General features: G+C 36.6%; 1 protein-coding gene across 1 annotated transcript in view; it reads left to right on the top strand.

The window, feature by feature from the left end:
• POLA1 (DNA polymerase alpha 1, catalytic subunit) overlaps nt 1-20,000 on the top strand; it is a 139,765-nt gene that overhangs the window by 110,927 nt on the left and 8,838 nt on the right. The window contains exon 36 of the mRNA XM_072427871.1: nt 6,758-6,854. Coding sequence (XP_072283972.1) covers nt 6,758-6,854 — 97 coding nt within the window. The remainder of the gene's footprint in view (nt 1-6,757; nt 6,855-20,000) is intronic.

Below are 20,000 nucleotides of genomic sequence, written 5' to 3'. Positions count from 1 at the left end.
TGCCACTTGCTTGAAAGTGTTCATTGTAGCAAAGTCCCTTCCTCCACTTGCTGCAGAGCTGTCAGGTTCTGAGAGGGTTTATTGTACTCCAAATCTTTCCCCTCTTCCCCTGAACACATCCTTGCCCAGGCATCACATCTCTAGCATCACAGCTCATACCCTGCTAACACTGAAGTTATACTGGACCACCAAATCAACGTCACCTGATCTAGCGCCTGTGCAGTGCGAGATCGGGTGATGTAGGAAGAAGAGAAGATGTTGGCGCCTGGCCGCTCCCTTTGCGGTGGGCCAAAAACAGGTACCGGGACGACGTGGGACCTGATGGAAGAAACCTCCCGACAGATAGACTAATCTGCAGAATTGAAGGTAAGGGTGGGGTTTTCCTGGGGGGGTTTACATTACGCTTTAATTAATGCAGAGGGCCAGTGACGGTAAAGAAGAAATGGACTTTATGATGCTGGATGTCCATCAGCCCAGAAATATAGTAGCTTCTAATGCACTCTGTGAAAAGCTGAACTGAGTTAGCAGTAGAAAGGTACAGAAGAAAAGAGTCTACACAACTGTGTTAAAACTGATGGTAAGGAAGGATTTAAGATGGATCTATAGTTTAAAAACAAAAAATTGTAAGCAAGCGCTACTCTAAGATACCAGCAACTCTTACTTTCTGGCAAGTAAGCATCGATCTTGGAGATTAAAACAACAAAAAAAACCTAACATTTTCTACAAAGTAATGTATGTTAGAGTTTGAAAGTAAGAAGTGGTCCTACTGATAACTGGGAATGCTCCTTGCTGTGTATATTGATAGGGCTTAATTGTTACACAACAGAGTGTTTTCATTGGCTTGATGGTGGTCATGGGTGGGATGCTTTTACTGCGTAGCTTCCCAATGTGGGGGTTCTGTGTACTGCGACCTGAACAGAAGAGGAGTCCAGTACTTGACAATAAAAGGTTTAAAGATGTCACTAGACTGCCTAGAGGGTTTAGTGTTGTTTTTTTATGTTTGTTTTGTTTGACAAGTTTGAAAAGTGGTACCCATTGGGGTAATCGTTGCTCCTTCCTGCAATTGGCCAGTTGTTTGTTGATTACATTTATGTGTCACCCTATGAAAGTCTCATTGGTACAATTCTGCTTCCTCCTTTTTCAGTCTACATATTTTTTTCACATGAAATAACAGAAGACTAGCATAAAGACATCTCCAGAAAATCAGGCCCATTAAGTCAACGCTCTACTTCCTCTTCTTGTTACTGTGTCAGTACAGCAAAGCCTTATTTCTGGTGCTGGCTTCCTCTCCAAGAGTGACTGCCACTGTACACGGATCAACCAAAAGTTTAAATCTGGCAAACTGGCATGTTTGTTTGTACTTAAATATTGGCATGATTTATGTATTTCTTCCAGATCTGTGCAGTATTTCAGTGTGAAACTTTGCCTCTTAGCTTCTTGTATTAAAGTGGAACTTTAAAGTGAAAATGCAAAAATAGGCAGGTGCTTAGTGTAGAAAGGAAAAGGTGATGTCGCTTCTGCAAAAACCATTCTTACCTGTCTTAATATTGCCAAACTGTTTCCTGATCTGTCCATACACCTGTTGGTTGCCAGCACTTTCCTCTGGATTGAATAAACTCCCATGCACCTCTGCAAGAGTTATGTCTTTCCTGGCTGGCCAATCAAGATGGCAGCTATTGCAAGGAGGAAGATGGCAGTGCCCGGCAATGACCAGAGAATAGAGGAATAGGTGGAGTAAGTTCTGCTTTTTGACCACCTACAGCTGCTCCCTGTGGTTATGTCCAGGCAATCTGTAGTGGGGGGTTCTGCTGTGTCCATTTAGCATCTTGGCTTTAATTCTACACAGAGTATGTGCTGCACAGTGATGTTATCACTGCCTTTTCTAGGTAAAAGCTGCTCTTACAAAGACACATGGTACACACAAAGTGGATTTGTGCATTTTAAATATGAAATATATTCATTAATAAAAGTGTCTGAAGTTTAGAAATACATTTTTTTTATACTGAATACATGACTGTAGTAATTGGCTTTTTATATCTTCCTAGAGATCAGCTTTAAGTATTTCTCATTAGTCAATATGCTTTTAATTTTTCCATATATGTTACATAAATATATATGCTGCCTCACCTCCAGTTGCTTGTACATTGTTGGTATCATTTGAAAATAAACATCTGCACCATTAAACTTTGACCCTATACAGCATTTGCTCTGTGCCAAATTGAGTAATGGCAAATGGCGTACATGCTCATCCTCCCAACAGCCAAATGCAACCAGTGGCTCTTCCCCGAAAATAAATTACCCGAAATTTGCAGCGCATTCATATTCAATTTCATCACAGCAGATGCTCATTAGTATGTTGTTATTAATTGGTATTCACTTTAGGTTTTGTTTAAAATGAAGATAATAATTAGGTTTTAATTACTGCATCACTCCGAGGAGGAGAAGGGAGTTGAGAAGTGACTGAGAATGCAGAAGTATTTTCACATGACATTGCTTAATTGTATAAAGCAGTCAAACCTAATTTTTTTTCTTGTCTGTTACATGGACAGGGGCTTTTATAGTTAGGGTCCTATTTTGTGAAAGGGGATTTACTGTTAAAATCCATCAATAATTCTGAAATCATTTTACTCAGATTTAGGGTTGACAAGCTAATAATATACTAGCCTGATTGGTTGCTATAGCTACTGCACACCTTGGTACTTTAGGGCAATATTACATGGGCCCAACTGGGCCACGTAAGTTTGGCACTCTATAGAGCAAACAATTGCCTAGAACCAGTATTTACTATTTCTTGAGGTAAGTAGGTATTTAAAAATATTTGTAAAATGCTTTAACAGAAGGAGTAAAAAGAATCAGTAAACTTAAAAGAACTAAACCACTTTTTCAGAAAAAAAAACTTGTGTAAACTGCACACATCATTTAAAACTGTAATCAGCAAATATTAGAGGCTAGGTTTGCTGTGTATAAGCAGTTTTACTGATATCTACTGTTAAAATGTGTTCTCAGGTATCTTTGTAACAGTGCAGTAGGGAAAGAGTCAATTAATTCTTGTTCTTGGCTTTCAGCCTAATCATATTTGACAGTGAAAATCTAATAGATTCTTTTGTTTTCACCCATCTTGCTAATTGCAAAATGTGCCAGTGAGCAAAAGTACAGGAGAGGTGTTGATGAAAAAAAAAAAAAAAAACTATATTACATTTTCCTTATCCATTTAGGCAGTGACTTTTAATTAGCCCATCTACTAATATGAGGTCAGTAAACTCTCTGTTTGATGCTTTATTCCTTCATGTGACTTGCCATTCGTTTTGCTTCAGTTGGCTGGCAAAGGTTGTTGTATATCCATTACTCAGAACCACAGCACTTTGCATTTCTGAATTGACAAGCAGCTATATTGACCTAGCGCTTATTATGGGTCAACAACTGCGTTAACCAACGGAAGGACTGATGGGCAATTAAAATGAATTGGCAAAAATATATCTTCCTAATTTACTCCAATTTGTTATTTATGCTAACATTGTATGGCTTCTATGGTGACACTAAACAGAATGGACCCAATAATGGCAATTAACATAAAAATATAATGGCTAATCAAATTGACAGCAACTGTTTCTCATCATCTCCACACACAATACATTATCAAAACAAACTATTATGAAGGAGGTAATTTCAGTGTTCTATTCAACCTGCAACATGTGTGCAGTCAGGGAGATGTGTACCCGCAATTACTACTGAATCTTAAAAACTAAACAAATAACTTAATCACTGTCCCTTTTTCATCTCTTTCTCCTGATGTAGCAATCAGGATTTCCTAAAAATAAAGGTGCACTGATATATAACGTGGTTTTTAGCATATACAATGGGATAATTATGACAGTGGGCTTTTTTTATTTTACTGCAGGATTAGGTGTTAGAAATAAACTTGTTTCAACAGTGTGTAAAAATTTACTATGAGCTGGGAATAGACAAGGTACATTTTTGGTTTATTAACTATTCCTTTGCTCTGGTTTTTTAATGAAAGATCAGAAAAACATACAGCTATTTCTTACAAAAAATAGGTGCATTCCTTTTAACGAAATGAAAAGCAAAACCCAAGATCTTTTTTAAGGTATAAACACATAGCCATTAATTTATGCAGCAAGTATTAAAAGTAAAACTAAAGTTCCACTCCACAATTGAGATTAGGCAGGGCTTTATTTCAGAAAGGGTCAGGTTGTGTCCCTTCTGCAATAGGTATTTTTACTTGTACCTATGAAGGAGCAGCTCTGTTGGTCTTATACAGTGTTTAACACTAAAGAACCTTACTCTCATACCCTAGGAGGAGGAGTTCTGTATTCCAAAGAAATTGCTGGCAGTTATGCAAAAAATGCAATAAAGGTAGGATAAATGGATATTTTTTAGAATTACCACCATTTTACACCACCAATAATTTGTGTTTACCTGACCAAGGTGGATCAGGAAACAGTAGTCATTGTTAGGGTTTATGTAGCCCAAAATTATTACTAAAATATATCCATCTACCCCTGCGTATTTTAGAGTAGGAAATGAGTAAAACTCATGTTGGTTTTGCCATACTTGAGTGAAGGAAATTCCCATCTTAGACACTGATTACAAATGAACAAATGTCACCATTGGGATTTTTTTTCTTTTTGCCCTGTTGTCATAGTTCTGACATTTTACTTCATATATGTATTTATCAAAATCTTTATAGGGTAACTAAAAGAACACCAATCTTATGTGACCGCAATAGACCTTGTTTTTCATCCCAATACCATTTTTGGAAAGTGTCCGTTAAATTGGCCAAAATGCTGTGTCCTTATTTCCTGTGTGCTGAGGAAAAAAATTAAATTAATGCAGTGACCTCATCTAAGGACTTAAGCTAATATATATTAGATTTTTGTTTTTGGAGAGAGAGACCCCAGGTGTTTTTTTATGTTCTAAACTAGTGGTCCCCAACCCCCCAGCCACGGACAGGTGAGTTGGGGGCCGCAAATGTTGACAGCAGAAGCGCAACCAGCTCTCCTCACCCTGCTTAGGCACAAGCTGCTGAGAATGGCAGGGCAATGTATGTAGGGCATACACTTCTCCGTCATTCCCAGCAGCTCTTCCACCTGACAGCACACCAGCTTGCTTACACTACTCTGCTATTCTCAGCTAGTCTGCTGACAGGAGGCAGTGGTGACCAGGTTGGTGACTACATTTGCATCACACCTGCAAGACAAACACCGGTCTAATGTACAAAATAGGCACTAGCCTACCCCCTTAACCCTATCTAAATCCAAAACGGAACACAGTAAACAAAGAAGTGTTCCACCTATACATATATTATATATCACGTAGGCCACATCCCTTATTAAACCAAGAAAAAAAAGAATATACAGTGAAGAACACCAATTTTTGTAGCGGGACTTTTCAGGCCAATATCAACATATATTATAAAAATAACATTTTTTTATTGATATTTACATTACAAGGCTCATTTCCAATACATAAAACCACATAAAAACCATTGTTAACCACAATTATCTCTCCTTCCAGACTGTCCCTGTGAGGGATACATTCTGGGTACATTCTCTACGCGTTTCGTGGAAATATCCACTTCCTCAGGAGAGAGAATCTGATGCTTGTGTTCCTAGCAACACTCTGTTAGGATCAGTAGCGGGGAACTGATCGGTAGTCATGGCAGTGAAGCTGTTATATGTTTTGCTCTGGTATCAATAATTTTGGATGGAACTTGAAGCAGTCAGTCTGCCTGCAGCATGCAGGGGAGCTGGTGTGTAAACGTGTGGCTCAGCTGTGAGATTTCAGTATGGTATTATTGTTTGCTTCAAGTTCCATCCAAAATTATTGATACCAGAGCAAAACATATAACAGCTTCACTGCCATGACTACTGACCTGTTCCCCACTACTGATCCTAACAGAGTGTACCTTTGTACTTCAAGGGGTTAAGGATAACTCTTGTGAAAGGTTTTTTTTTGCCAGCCTCCTGTTGTAAATAAAAGTTTCCTCAAATGTTCTTAGAGACGACTCTTCTGCAGATATTCTTCAGTCTGATATTTCCCCAACTGCTCCTGCCATCTCCCAAATGTAAGATATTGGCTGTACATGTTACTCTAAAGATCTGTTATTTCATTGTATATCTGTTCATTCTTGCCCTCAGAATATTGGTAAAGCCTCTCCTTACTTTTTGGGAAATGTTTTCCACAATTCAGGCTGTTGCTAGGACTAAAAGTCTATCGCAACTGTTACAAGCAATTGGGTTTCCAGATATGTGTTCTCTGCCAAATAGTGGACTGAGGGTGCGGTAGGTTCCCTGAGCCTGGCGTTGTGACCCACCTCAGAAGTACCTTTTCTCAAGAGACCTGGAACTTTAGACATTAATACCTTGACTATGAGCATTACAAACTAGGCTTCCCTAGAGATTTTTGTTTAATTCCAGAAAAAGGGCCTTCTCCCCTTGACTGCATATCTTCCACTATTTCATTAACTGTTTTGAACACAGTTAAATTAATATGCCTTGTGCGTGTGATTGGTGTTTCTTTCTATTGTATGTCGTCCTGTGTTGGGAGTGGGGGGACTCTGCTTTTTAAACATGATGATGACCACAGATTTACTCCTAAAATAAATGTTGCTTTTTTTCTAGATAATTGCATACATACCTGCTTTGCTGCATTAAATGAGTTTTTTTACACTCACATTTTACAGGATGATAAATGTACCAGTTGCTTATATTGATTTTTTTCCTTGATTATTTTGCAGTACCCAGAGAAAGCCTTGTACACTCAGCTATGTTTCTATCGATTTATCTTTGACTGGGATTATGCACTGGAGAAGGTTGTTACGGAGCAGGAGAAAGGTGAGGATACATGTGGTCCACTTGTATTATGTTGACTTACATTTCAGAATCATGTTAGAATGAAGATTTTATTATAGATTGATAAGAGGCAGACCTGAAAAATCTCTGCTCAGCATGAGGTTGTGCATTCCTGCAAAGACAGCTTACATTCTCAGACCAACCAGAGTTCCCCAAACTTACCATACAAGAGTTCCCCAAATTTGAATAGCTTGTTGGAATTGTAGCTCTACAGCAGGCCTATAGACAGGTCACCACAAAGTTCATATATACATATACATGTAAATGTATGCATATATTTTATACCTATTAGAGTAAGAATATACATTTCTCAATGTATTAGGTATATTTTGCCAAAAATACAAACACTGCAAGCATATACACGGAATTAAAAAAAACACACTCACAAAGACACAAAGTACTGTACAAAGTAAAACCAGACTATGTACTATGTCATTTAACTAACATAAAAGTACAAATTTTATTAAAGATGGACTCTATAAACTATATACTGAAAAGGCGTTGGTGGCTGCTTTGATTAAACTTTCAACTGTGCTGGTTTCCATGCTGTCATTATTAACCAGTGGCTTGCCTTTTCATTAGTCTCCAATCCTAAAAAAAAGATTTGGATTCCATCATATTATGGAATAATATCTCTATATTAAAATTATTTTGCTATTTTCTAATTGTGTTGAGCCACTTTTTTTTTATTATTCACAAAGTTGTGTAGCTTCTTGTGTCATAACCCTGTCTTTAGCCCCTACTCATTGGGCAATTAATGTGAACTGCCACACTGCTGTGGTTCCTCCTGTGCCCCCAGTGCCTAAAAATTGTTAATAAAGCAGTTCAAACAAGTTTAGGTTCTGTCAGTTCCACTGTCATTCTTATTTCAGGTGGTCAAATGTTCATGTAAATAGATGTTATTTTAAAAGCAATAGTTAAAAAAGTGTATGCGATCTAAATGCCATAAATAGATGAAAGGTGTTTTTTTTTTTTTTTTCTGTTTCCAAAGAGTTTGGCTTTGATGAAATTGCAAATTTAATAGGTTCTATAATATTCCACTTGAAACCATTTAAATAGGATTACTCACAGTTTGAACAAAATTTGTATTTCATAAGGGGACTCTGTAAAGGTTTAATGTGCAAAAAAACTTGTTAACTTTTGAGCCTTATTTCATATGAAGAATCGAAGCACATTAGCTTATAAAACATGCTTTTTTAGGGCTACAAAAGGTATTGCCTGTGTGTTGATGGCATCTGTTGGAGACACATTTTGGGGATAAGTTAGAATTCATTGGTGGGTACATTTGATTTCATCTTATCTGTTTTAAAGCAGCACTGCTTTACTCACCTGGTCCCATGCAGATGCCAGTAATGCACTCACTGCCTGATCTGGAATTTGAAAGAATAGAACTTTAGTTCTACTTAAAGTAGGCAAGGGAGCACCTATTACAAAAACTATATTATTTAGGGTACCTGGAAGTGCAGATAATAAGCTTTTATTTTGAAAAATGTATTAGGAATAAACCTGGAATTAAGTTTGCTGCTATAGGCAATACTACCACAGATCCTTTGCGTAAACCTTCATTGTTCTAAAGCCCGGCAAGAAAAAATTTAAAAAGGAAATACATTTTTTAGTGTACAATTGTTGGGGCTACTTTTTATTTTTCATTTGTTTCCTCTTAAAAATAACTTTGCTAATGTATAAACATGTGAAAGGCTTAATAATATGCCCTCCTAGCAACTCAAGTCCACATGCATTTAGTTATACAGTTATTGAATGACTTAAAAGGGTTTAATTGCATAGTACAGAATCTCCAGCCTTTCTCACTTGGATGTTGCGTACAAACTTTTTAGCACTGCACATTTAGACTAAATGGCAAGTAAAGGATTCTGGGTAAGATCATGCAGACTCTGGCTGATAGTCAGTGGGAAAACAAGCAGGAGTAATATAAATACACGGCATCAATAAAGTAGAGGCATTGTGCAAAAAAAGTGTTTCATGTTACAAATGACCACCTTTTAACAATCACATGGAATTATACCTGTGGTTGATACATATTTGTGAGTACTGGTTTAAATGAAGTAAATACATGTGTTAATGGAAATTCATTGTTAAGATGATTTGTGCCTGCCAAGATTCTGACTGTCAAAAGCATATCAGAATGTTTTCCTATCTTAAATAATTTAGCTTTGAATATAATTATGTAATTATTTTGACATAAAACACAACGCAGTATCTCCACTTAGCTTAAAACAGACATTTCATCTGAGTGATCACTAAAGACGCACACAAATATGACTGAATGATAGGCAGCACAGTTTCTATTTACACACCAAGATTAAGCTTTTTTTAAAGTTCTATATAAACCCCCTTTTTATTGCCGTTTCCTGATAAAAATCGGCTGACGTTTTTTACATGGGACATACACAATTCAACTTTCACTATCAACAAAAATTATCTTGCCATCTCTAGTGATTACATATTGTAGATAAAAACAAATTTCCTTGTGGACTTTTTGTTTATAAATTGGAAATTTGTTTATATTTTTAATTGTGAGCTTTTGCAGTGCATAGGCAGAAGGGCGGTGTTCTTGCCAGAATTGATGCGGTCTTTTGTGTCTAAACCTCTTCTGGGTGACGCTGCATTATGTAATGGCTGGTTTGATGCCTGTTATAGCAGAACTAAAGCTCCACTATCATGATTATGCAGGTCATTATTGTAGAAAAGGACAGGCAATGTCCCTTCTACAATAATCCCCTCTTCCTGCCTGATCACTCCAGGTATATGTCAAAAGCTTTGGTTGCCAGTATACCTGGCTTTTTTGGCTTCCCCTGCATATGCCTGAATTAAATGAACTCCTATTCTATGAACCTTTAAAAAAAAAAAAAAAAAAATATTTAAATAAAAAGTTTTCAGGTATAGTTTAGAGCTAAGCATTTGAGCTTTAGATATAGATTGCTTGCAAGGGTACCTGGCTAATCCCGGTTTCCCCTGCTGTTACTACCACTGAAACACCTGCCTTGGGAGTTACGTCTTCCCGGCCTGGCAAATCAAGATAGTCTAAAGTCGTCTTTAAAAAGAAAGAAGATGTCCAGAGTCTTTTGATGGAACAGGGGTAAATGAGTAATAATGGGGTTCATTTTCACTTTATCTTTAGCAGTTCATCCTTTTCCTGTTTTGTGATTAAAAGATTTTTTTGAGCTCTTCAGAATGTAAATTCAAAAGAAAAGGAAAAATGATTTATTTTGCATAGGCAACTTGATTTTAATCCTTTGCTTGGGGTTTCCTTTAATATAAAAAAAGTCGGCCGTGAAAGTCCTTAATGTCATTTGCAGAAATTTTAAAGATTGCTCAAACAACTTCTGTGTATAAACCAATGGCTTTGGTGGTTGTGGAGGAATGGGCATACCAGATATACCGGTATGTATCCCACACCAACTTGATCCTTCCCTAATCTTACCTTAAACAACTGGGCCAAATGACAGCAGGGTAATTACATGTCAGATTCCATCAGAAAAATAATACTTATTTAAGATGTCTAATTGTCTGTTTTAGGAAGGCTGTACCTTATAAAATATTAGTATGTTACTGCCTTGCCTATACTTATGTTCACTGATTTATACAATGACATTTATATTATGGGTAAATCTAAAAGAGGTATCATAAGGGAGAAGGTGCTATACAAAAAACAATTGTCTCACTTATAAGTTGTGGTATTTAGGTCTGTGATTGTTTGTGGTCTGTGATTGTGATTGTACCAATTGCACCATTGGTGTCATGAACCGGTTTGTGAAGCTTAGGAGTTACTATTTCACGGTAAACATGTAGTATTGTACTTTTACCACAATATTCATTTATATTAAGCACCAGGCATTTTTGCTCCTGTTGATTTGAAATGGAAACAAAAGTATCTGGAACTGTTGACTGTTGTCTTAGATTTTTTTTGAATATCATTCACTTGTGGGTTTTTAAAAAATTTTTGTGATTGTAACTGATCCTTGAGCAACCCTAAAAGTCACTGTAAATTGATGTTGAATAGGTTGCCCTCTGCTCCTTGATTTCCCAGAGAATTTGAATACAGTGGTATACAGTGAAATATTAAAAAGTCCAGATTGTGCCAAATTTTTCAAGCTTTTTCATGCAACCGCTACATCTGCTCTAGATTGAATTGTTGTTTTAAATTTTATTTCACAAAAGAGCTGGTAAAACAAGTTTGGGGTTGGCTTAATAGGAAGAAAAAAAAAACAATTCAGAACATCTGTCAGAGCACCAAGGAAAAGTATATGGCTATACTGAAACTCTACTTCTGTCAGTTATAACGCAAACTGTATTGCTGAACATATGATCTTGGCATTTGCCGAAAGGTTCCCTGATCTGACCGGAGCTAAACGCCATTAAAGAGTTCTATCTTGCCCTCTAACCACCCTGGGACACTATCATGTGGTGGTGATGATCATGTTTTAAGTAATAATATTTTTTATTACCTTGTATTTATATAGCTCTGACATTGTACACAAGGATTTAAAAAGTCAATGGTCCTGTTACTAGCTGTCCTTCACATTGGCTCACAATGTGCTGTCCCAACCATAGTGATATGTCATTAACACAGTATACGGATAATTTTGGGGGGAAACCAAAAAAAAAACCTAACTGCATGTTTTTGTTTTTAAAAAAGTGGGAGGAAAACCTACTCAAACTCTTTGCAGATGGTATACTAGCAGAGTTTCAAACCTGGGACTTGGCACTGCAGAAGCCATAGTGCTAATCTCTGAGCTACCATGCTGCCCCAAATTTTTTAGTAAAACTTATTTTTAGCCAAATTATATAGACATGTCAAGAATTTCACCCTATGGAAATTAATTAGTTTACAACATATTCGGATGGTAAACAATAGATTGAACATTTCACAGTGTCTACTGAATAAGGTGATCATTTTGTGATTTTGTGACCAAAATATCAATAGATGTAATAGTTTACCTTGGAAAAGGAAGTACTCTTCTGTCCTCAGAAGCTGGCATTTCCCCGTTTGGCAGAATTGACTTTGTAGGCATTTTGTATTACTACCCACTAGTACCTGTCATTCAATTTTTAACCACTCCCATTATAAATAACTCCTAATTTTAATCCCACTGAAATGTTATGGATTTGACTAGCCCAGTCCAAAACCTTCTATTTTTTAAAAGCCATTCTTTAGTTCATTTGGTCTTGAAAGATCAATTGCTGCTATACCTATACAGATTGGTCTTACATTTCCTGACACACTTTATGATGCAGATTTTATGGCTGACATGATATATCAAAGTGCTCAGACAGTAAAGCAACCCCAAACCATAACATGTATACCATCAAGTTTCACAATTTAAGGGTATTCTCTCTAAAATGCTATCCTTAGTTTTCACAAAAATGCTGATAATGTGGCCAAACTCTATGAATCATTGATTCATCAATTTACAACACACTTTGCAGATGGCCAAATTTCTTTTTTTTAGAACCTTTCATGCAGGTTACATTGGAACAGGACTTTTTTTTTAACATCAAATGATCAGTTCTTGACCTGGTTGGCCAGAATATTAAACGCTGTCGCATGTATGAGAATAAAATGCATTTTCTAAAGTCCCTAGAACTTTGTGGCAAATATACGTGTATACATGCCTGTAGATTACTTGTATACTTGTACTTTTACTACATTACTTGTATTTTTACTACATATAGTCCTCAAACATATTTATACACAGTGTGTGTTTATATGTACATGCTTTTAGAACATGCTAAGGACCAGATATGTTGGTGTCCTGATACACAAAACCTTGGGGTTGAGAAGGGGTGTACTTTTTTTTCTTTTCATGTTCAGCAAACCCTTCCCCGCCCCAAATGTTAATATTCAGTAGGTGGTAATGGTGGATAATCTTGATGATAGGTAGGTTTGACATGGTTAAACATAAACATTTATTCTGCAAAAAATATTTCATTTTTGTAATATGAAAAATATAATAAATACATTATATATTTATTATGTAATACAAATACATAAATAAAATACATTATATTGTAAGACTAATTGGCACTAGGCATTTTATTTCTGTTTCTTGGACATGCAAACCAAGTTATTTTGTGTACACATTGTACTAACGTTAGGTGCCTCCTTTATTTTTATTTTGTTGCCTTGGCAAAGACATTTTTCCAATTTCCAGGTACATTTACTTAGTGACTGTGGCCCTAGGTTCCACTATTGAGTATCTTGAAAAATCTTCACCATACTATAAATGAGAGTTCCCATGCCTGAATTTCATCCCCTTTCATTTGTCTCTAAGCAAATACTCTCAGGTTGTTCTCAGTCATACTACAGCTAAAGGAGTTTCTCCAAGGGGAGATTGGCAGCTCTAATTTATTTGATATGTGCAATCACAGTCCATCTTAAATTCAAAACAGCTTGTCCAATCAAGGATTCAACATAGGAGAGAGAGTAACAAGCAGGCTGCACACTGTAATAAAGAAATCTGTTGATTGAAAACAGTTTGTAGATTTTGGAAATGATAGGGGATGTAATTGGTAAGAAAGAGGAGGACTGGGCTTCATAAATAATGGGAAATAGAGCATATATTGTTCCAATGATAATGCTAACTCAATTTAGCAATACATCAGGGCTGAATTTTATATACATTTCTATTTTCCTTTTTGCTTTGCAGGCCGGTTGTTATGTCTAGGGCATTATTACTAAATTGTAATTGCCAGTCTGTGGCCTTCAGAGTTTCTGAATGTATCCATGACTTAATATGGAGACTGGAACAATGAAAATTGCAGGCTGTTAACCGCTGGTCCGGTTTCATCCAGTGCACGCTTTGTCTGTTATATTTTAAATTTGTGGGCAAAGCTTTCTTTACATATCTATTGTTCACTGAAAGGGCCATCTATTGTAGCCTTGATTGATAAACATTTCCTGTGAAAAATTGAGCTTTAAGCTAAAAAAGCTAAAAAAATGTAAACTAGCTTTAAGTTAGAATCAACATAAATTTGATCACAAAGAATAAGCAAGAGAGAGATTTTATTCAATTTAGGAATCAGGTTTTATGTAACAAAGTAGAAAGGTTTTAGACTGTTAGTATATTAGAGAAAGCATGTGTAAGTTCAAAGGTACACAAAGCCTTACCTCTGCCACACAATTCCTGATTTTGGCAGGTTAAAATGAATATTGGGGTTTTTGCTGGGGTCTGATCCCCTTTATTAGTCCATTTCTGAGAACCTAAATCCATAAAGAAAGTCAGCCATGTTGAAACCACTCATCCAAAAGTCTATTGTGTCCCTGTAGGACAGAGATGAGTGGTGCTTTATCGCAAATTAACATAAACACTGGTTACACTTGGGCCCAAGCCTTTGTTACATATTTTTAGAAACTTTGGTATACGTCAAAATAGTTTTGACTTTTGCTTCTAAATATTTCTGTCCAAACATTTCTAAATGTTTTATTACCATTTTCTTGTTCTGTTATTTATTTACTACAGTACAGTAAAAAAAAATTTTTACCATAAGCTCGAGGTTCACTTTTCTTCTAGTAGTATGTAGCTAAGGCCTTGAGACAAGGTGTAGCCCCTGAGTTCCCTATGAGCCCCCCCTTGCCTATGAGTTTGACATGCCTAGTTTAAGTCCTTGTTTTCCTTTTGCAATGGGTTGTATTTTGATAAAGAAAAATGTTCTCTCTATTGTGAATTCAGAAGCAGTATGTGTGGGTTTTGTGGGAAAGTAGCATGTAGTAGGAAATAGAAAACTACTTCGACTTGGGTAACCTTAAAACAGGAGTAAACTCAAAACCAAAAAATCTTACTTGGCTTCAATCCCGCAGATCAGTCTATCCGTGGGAGGTTTCTTCCATTCGTTGTCCCAGTATCTGTCTTCAGTCCGGCACAGAGGGAGCGCCAGGCTCCAACATCTTCTCTTCTTCCATGTTCTTCTTCCTGCGTCACCTGATCTCGCACTGCGCAGGCACAAGATCAGGTGACGTAGTTTGGGGGAAAAACTTGACAATCTGACTGCGCATGTGTGAGATCGGCAATTTTCATGAGTATAGATGTGTAGTAAGACAAATATTGGCTTGAAGGTGTGACAGCTCGCAGTAGCTTATCAAAATATCATTTTTTCTAGGCTTTTGCTAAAAAGTGATTTGTGTTGCCTAGGACTACAGAGTTCTTTAAAAGACAGATCATTTAAGTTACTTTCTCTAGTTGTAGGTCTTAGATCTTAGATATTGTGCAAAGAGTGTAGGAAAATTAAACACATGGCAAACACAGCAATGAATTAAATTGTAATGCTTATGTACTTGTTTTCTTCTGAGGCTTTAGGCAATTAACTTTACAACACACTACAAGTCATTTCTCTTTATGGATACAAATATTGATTCACTGCTGTCACTTGTCTGGAGATGTTCGCTTAGTTAAATACCCATTTACTTCCTGCAAAATAGAAGTCATTCAAGAAAACTGCTTGCACTTTTCCCCTGAATGTCTGTAGTACAAAGGTAACCTGTTAAGGGAAGCAGTGCTGCTTAATCTTGAATCCTAAAGATAACTCAACTCCACATTTATGAGAAGTAATTGTGTTTACCAAAATATTTATTTCTAATGGATTTAAATGAAGACAGTGACCATCTTGTATTTTTTTTTTTTTTTGCAATATGTTTTACTTACAATAATTTCACAGTTTCCAAATCTCAATAGAATTTTTCTTGACAGTTGCTAGCTCTGTTGCTTGTTTTTTTACTCTGTACGTTTGACAGTTTTTGTATATTCACATAACCAATATAAACTAATAAATCACTGTCATATTTTTTTAGCATTGTTGCCATTCATTTTGTTGTAATAAAAATATGGGCATGTACACAGGTTTGTTATGGCAAGAGGCAAGTTTCATGAAAATGGCAAATATTCTTTGACAATGGCACGTGTTTAGTTTTTGTAGGAAGGAAATTCTTCCTTGACAACCCAAAGCATTTATAACAGTTATCATTTTTATTCCTGTTTGTCAGTGGGCTGTTTTAGCTTTCACTTAACCTCTGATACCTTATCAGTGTGTATGTGTGCATTTAAGTCTAATGGTACATCATTGGCTCATCTGTGTAATAATGCAAGCTCCATAGAACAGTTGATGTATTTCCACTGCAATCCGCTTCATGATATGTTAATATTGAGTAAGATTAGGCCATGAAATACTGGAGAAAGTATGACAGATCTATCTAAATAATTATATTTTTCTTTATGCCTCATTTCCAAATGTATCCTCTACTTTTTGCCTTGAATGCCAAATTTGCATTATCTTTTCTAAGGTGACAGTGTGACTCTTGCACATAATACTATAAGAATAACTTTAGAATGATTGAGTGTTTTTGTATCATTCTTTACTAAACAGGCACAATTTTGCAATCATGTGAGAAATACTAAGAAGTGAGATTTTTTTTAGTGTTTAAATGGCTAGAAATTAGATGCTACAATGAAACATCTTTAATTTCAGCTCACCCTTTCTCTGTACAGTATTATGGTTAACTAAGACCAACTGCTTGATATGCATGCATTTTGAAACCACAGTCCAGTTAAATATTGACTGTTGTCAAGATGTTTTTACTGAAATATGTACATAATCCTAAATCTAGTATTTAGTATACATTACATTTCATTTACTTTCTCAGATGTGAATTATAGTTTTAATTGCTTGAAACTTTCTGAAACAAAAAGTTGAGAAGAATTTACCTCACAAGAAAGTCAATAAAACTTTAAAGTATAACTATAGCCAAACCTTTATTTAAAAAAAAAAAAAAAAAAAAGTGGATGAAATTTACCCACTATTCAGCTATAGCTTATCAAGCTATAGATTGGATCCCAGGGTATCCAACATGTCCTTTGGGGTTGCTGGCACTGAATGAAAACCCATGTTGGAATTTCATGATCCTGACCCAGTCAATCAAGATGGACAAAGATCACAAGAAGAAAGAAGATGGGGCTGCCCTGCAACGGAATGAGGACAAGTGAGCATTGCAGGGTTTAATTCTGCTTTAAATGTCTCCTGGGACTGTCTGCTCTTACTATATCTCTTGTAATAGGTCTTTTGTCTGTACAGCATAGAGCACTATGGTTTGTGGTTTACAGTGAGTTCTTTAAACTACTTGTTTGTGTCTCTACCTTTTTATCTACTTTCCGCACTTTTTAAAAGGGTTTAAAAGGTTTTGGCACCAGTGCTAGCCCTGTTGTCTTTCCTTATCTTTCCATAGGCGGTTAGATGTACAGACAACTCCTTAGGGAAAAGTCAGCTCTCGGATGTTAACCTGTCTATATGAGGTTACAGAGCTTCAAATTGATTCTGGGTCTTCATTGTCAGTGCTAGAGCAGACTCATCCAGTAGAGTAACTGGGACTTCTTTTGGATATGACTCGCTTAAAGAGGAAGTAAACTCAAAAGTTCCTAAAACAAACAAAAAAATACACTTACCTTCAATCCCGCACAGCAGTCGATCAGTCCAGAGGTGTGTTCCATCGAGTCCCGCATCTTCCCAGTATCCAACCTCATGCCGGGTGGCGCCATCTTCGCCTCCTCTACCTGGTTCTTCTTCCTATGTCACCTGACGCAGGGGCGAGATCAGGTGTCGTAGTTTGAAAAAAAAACTTGCCGATCTCACTGCGCATGTGTGAGATCTGCAAATGTATCTCTTTTCACGAAAAGGCTCCTTCTGCACATGAACTCTTATGGATGAGTTGGTCCAGTCCTCAGACTGATTTGCATTGCCTGACACCCAAAGGCAGGCTTTCCCTGTTCTAATGGCCCGCAAATCCACCTTTGGAATTAGATGAAGTAGTTCCTTTTCTCTTTTTGAAGGTTTCCTATGATGGTCTCAAGTTTGAAGTGCTGAGTACTCCTGGGCACGCTCTTGGTGCTGGAGCCTGGTGTAGACAGTTTGGGAACTCTGCATGTCAATCTCCTGGCTTTCAAGTTCAACATTGAACTAGACAGGTTTGTCTGCAGGTACAGTAATTATTTTGCCTAAGCAACGGATGCTTTAGTAGCTCTGTAGGAACACCTTATCTACTCATTTGCTCCTCTGAAATTTCTTTCAGGTCTGTTTCATATGATTGAGGGCATTCTTTAAACATCATTTCTTAGGTGGCATAGTTCACTGACCTGGTAAGACTTTCAGATGCTCTATGAGCTGCACCATTTAGTCAGCCAAATTGCCACTCTACGTAACTTTCACTGGCTTTTCCATCATGACTGTTGAAGCCCAGTTTTTGAGTGACAGTGCCATCTATGAGCCTGGAAAGTCTTTTTCCTTATCGGACATGGATATCCACGTATCTCCAGGATTCCATCCCACAGGTTTTACCATTGGAAGATTCCTAGTCTTTTCTGCAAACTAATCTTGAGCAAAGCTTGGTATTCAGTTATATTATTGGTCAATTTAAGGATTTCCTGTATTGTTATAAAGACCTTTTGGCCTCTCACTACCTGATTAGGACCTTTTGTACAGTGAGTTTCACAATTTTCTTTATATTTTTTTTCTCCTGCATCTTAAAAAAAAAAAAAAAAAAAAAAAAAGAGAGAGAGCGAGCATGAGAGCCCTGAAGCTTGCACCTTTTAAAAACAAGTTCCTGTGGCATCTCCAATATTTTTCTTTTCTTTTCTTCAGGTTCTTCATTATTATTTTCCAAGAAAAAATAAAATTAAACATGGAGACCACAGATACATCTGCACTCTTGTTGCCTTGTGTTTGGTCAGCTTTACCTGACGTAATATTAGATTTTTAAATACCATGCTGAATAAAACTGCAATAATTTTTTATATTCTTGTAGCTTACCAGTTGGGTAAACCTCATTGGAAACCATTTTAATAATAAACTTTGTTCTCAGTCATGATATGTGGAAATAGTTTTAGAAGGGGTATATCGGGGTACTTGATATATATGTTTAGTCTTTGAAGGCTGTAAAACAGTTTGAAGCTTTATTTAATGCATGAATCCCCTGCCTCCCCCCAACCAAAGTAAAGTTATTTCTTTTTGCAGGATGCTACAGTTAAGGGGGGTTTACCAACAAGGCACATTCTCTGTAGCACAGTAAAGTGTCCAGTGTCGTCATTCTTCTGATATGTTGCAGACAAATTCCACTTCCCTCCTGCAGGCCTTTGTTAAACACTACCAGCTAGCTGACAGTAAAATTATAAATACAGGTGTTGTCACACTACACTATAATCAAAATTTTAATTTGAATTTTCATTTGTGAAGACCCTTTTTTCACCCCACGTGGAAAGGGGAATAGAATTAGTTTTATTGACAGTCAAAAGACTTTTTGAAAGCTGTCTTAATCATTACTTGTGTTTGGAAGAGAGAAAGGGGTAGAGAGAAATCCAAAGCTGTCTGTTCAAAAGAAGAGTTTTATGATCACATATTTACTGATTACTTTGGCTGGTAAATAAAACATAGCCGACGTGGTTGACAAGTGATTGGCGGAATGAAGTAGGTTTTCGCTGCACCAGAACAATAGGGGAATGTAAATATATATTTTGCTTTTGTTTAGTAGTTCTATACCTAATACAAGCCTGCTGGTAAATTCATCTTTTGAGCAGATTAAGTTTAGCTTGTTACTATTCTGTGTGTGTGGCGTTAAAGTTTCTTCTTTTTCTTTTTCCACCCAGGTATGTATTTTATTAATTTCTACAGCAGTTTTCTTGATTTATATTGTTTGTGTATGCATCTATGCTGTCTTTACGAGGAAGGCTGCCCCTTTTATTCCTGCCTCGCTCCCCTGCTTTTATTAGTTATTATTATTTTTTCCTGGTCGCTCAAAGCATTTAGTGTCGTGTCTGCCAGATTTTAGTGATGAGCAGTGAATTGCTTTTAAAGTGGGCATTATGCCAGTTCAGCAGTACAATGGAAAACCAATCTTCCACCATTCTACTTTGATGCTGTTATTGTAGCGTTTTAGATAACTGCTGCCATGAAAAAAGAGATGTGCTCAATTGCTACCAGTTAGTCAAGTTAAATTCAGAGTAGCATTAAAATTACTCTGAAAACTGTTTGTCAGAGGTCATGCGCTATTTGAAGTTGCCACACATAGGATAAATGTTTGTTATATACAGCCTTTCCATTTATATACATATGGGTATAGCTGGTATTAAT

The sequence above is a fragment of the Pyxicephalus adspersus genome, chromosome 1 (assembly GCF_032062135.1).
Source record: "Pyxicephalus adspersus chromosome 1, UCB_Pads_2.0, whole genome shotgun sequence".
NCBI classification, from domain to species: domain Eukaryota; kingdom Metazoa; phylum Chordata; class Amphibia; order Anura; family Pyxicephalidae; genus Pyxicephalus; species Pyxicephalus adspersus.
Note: the sequence above shows the minus strand (reverse complement) of the source record. Positions and strands in the feature narration are given on the sequence as shown.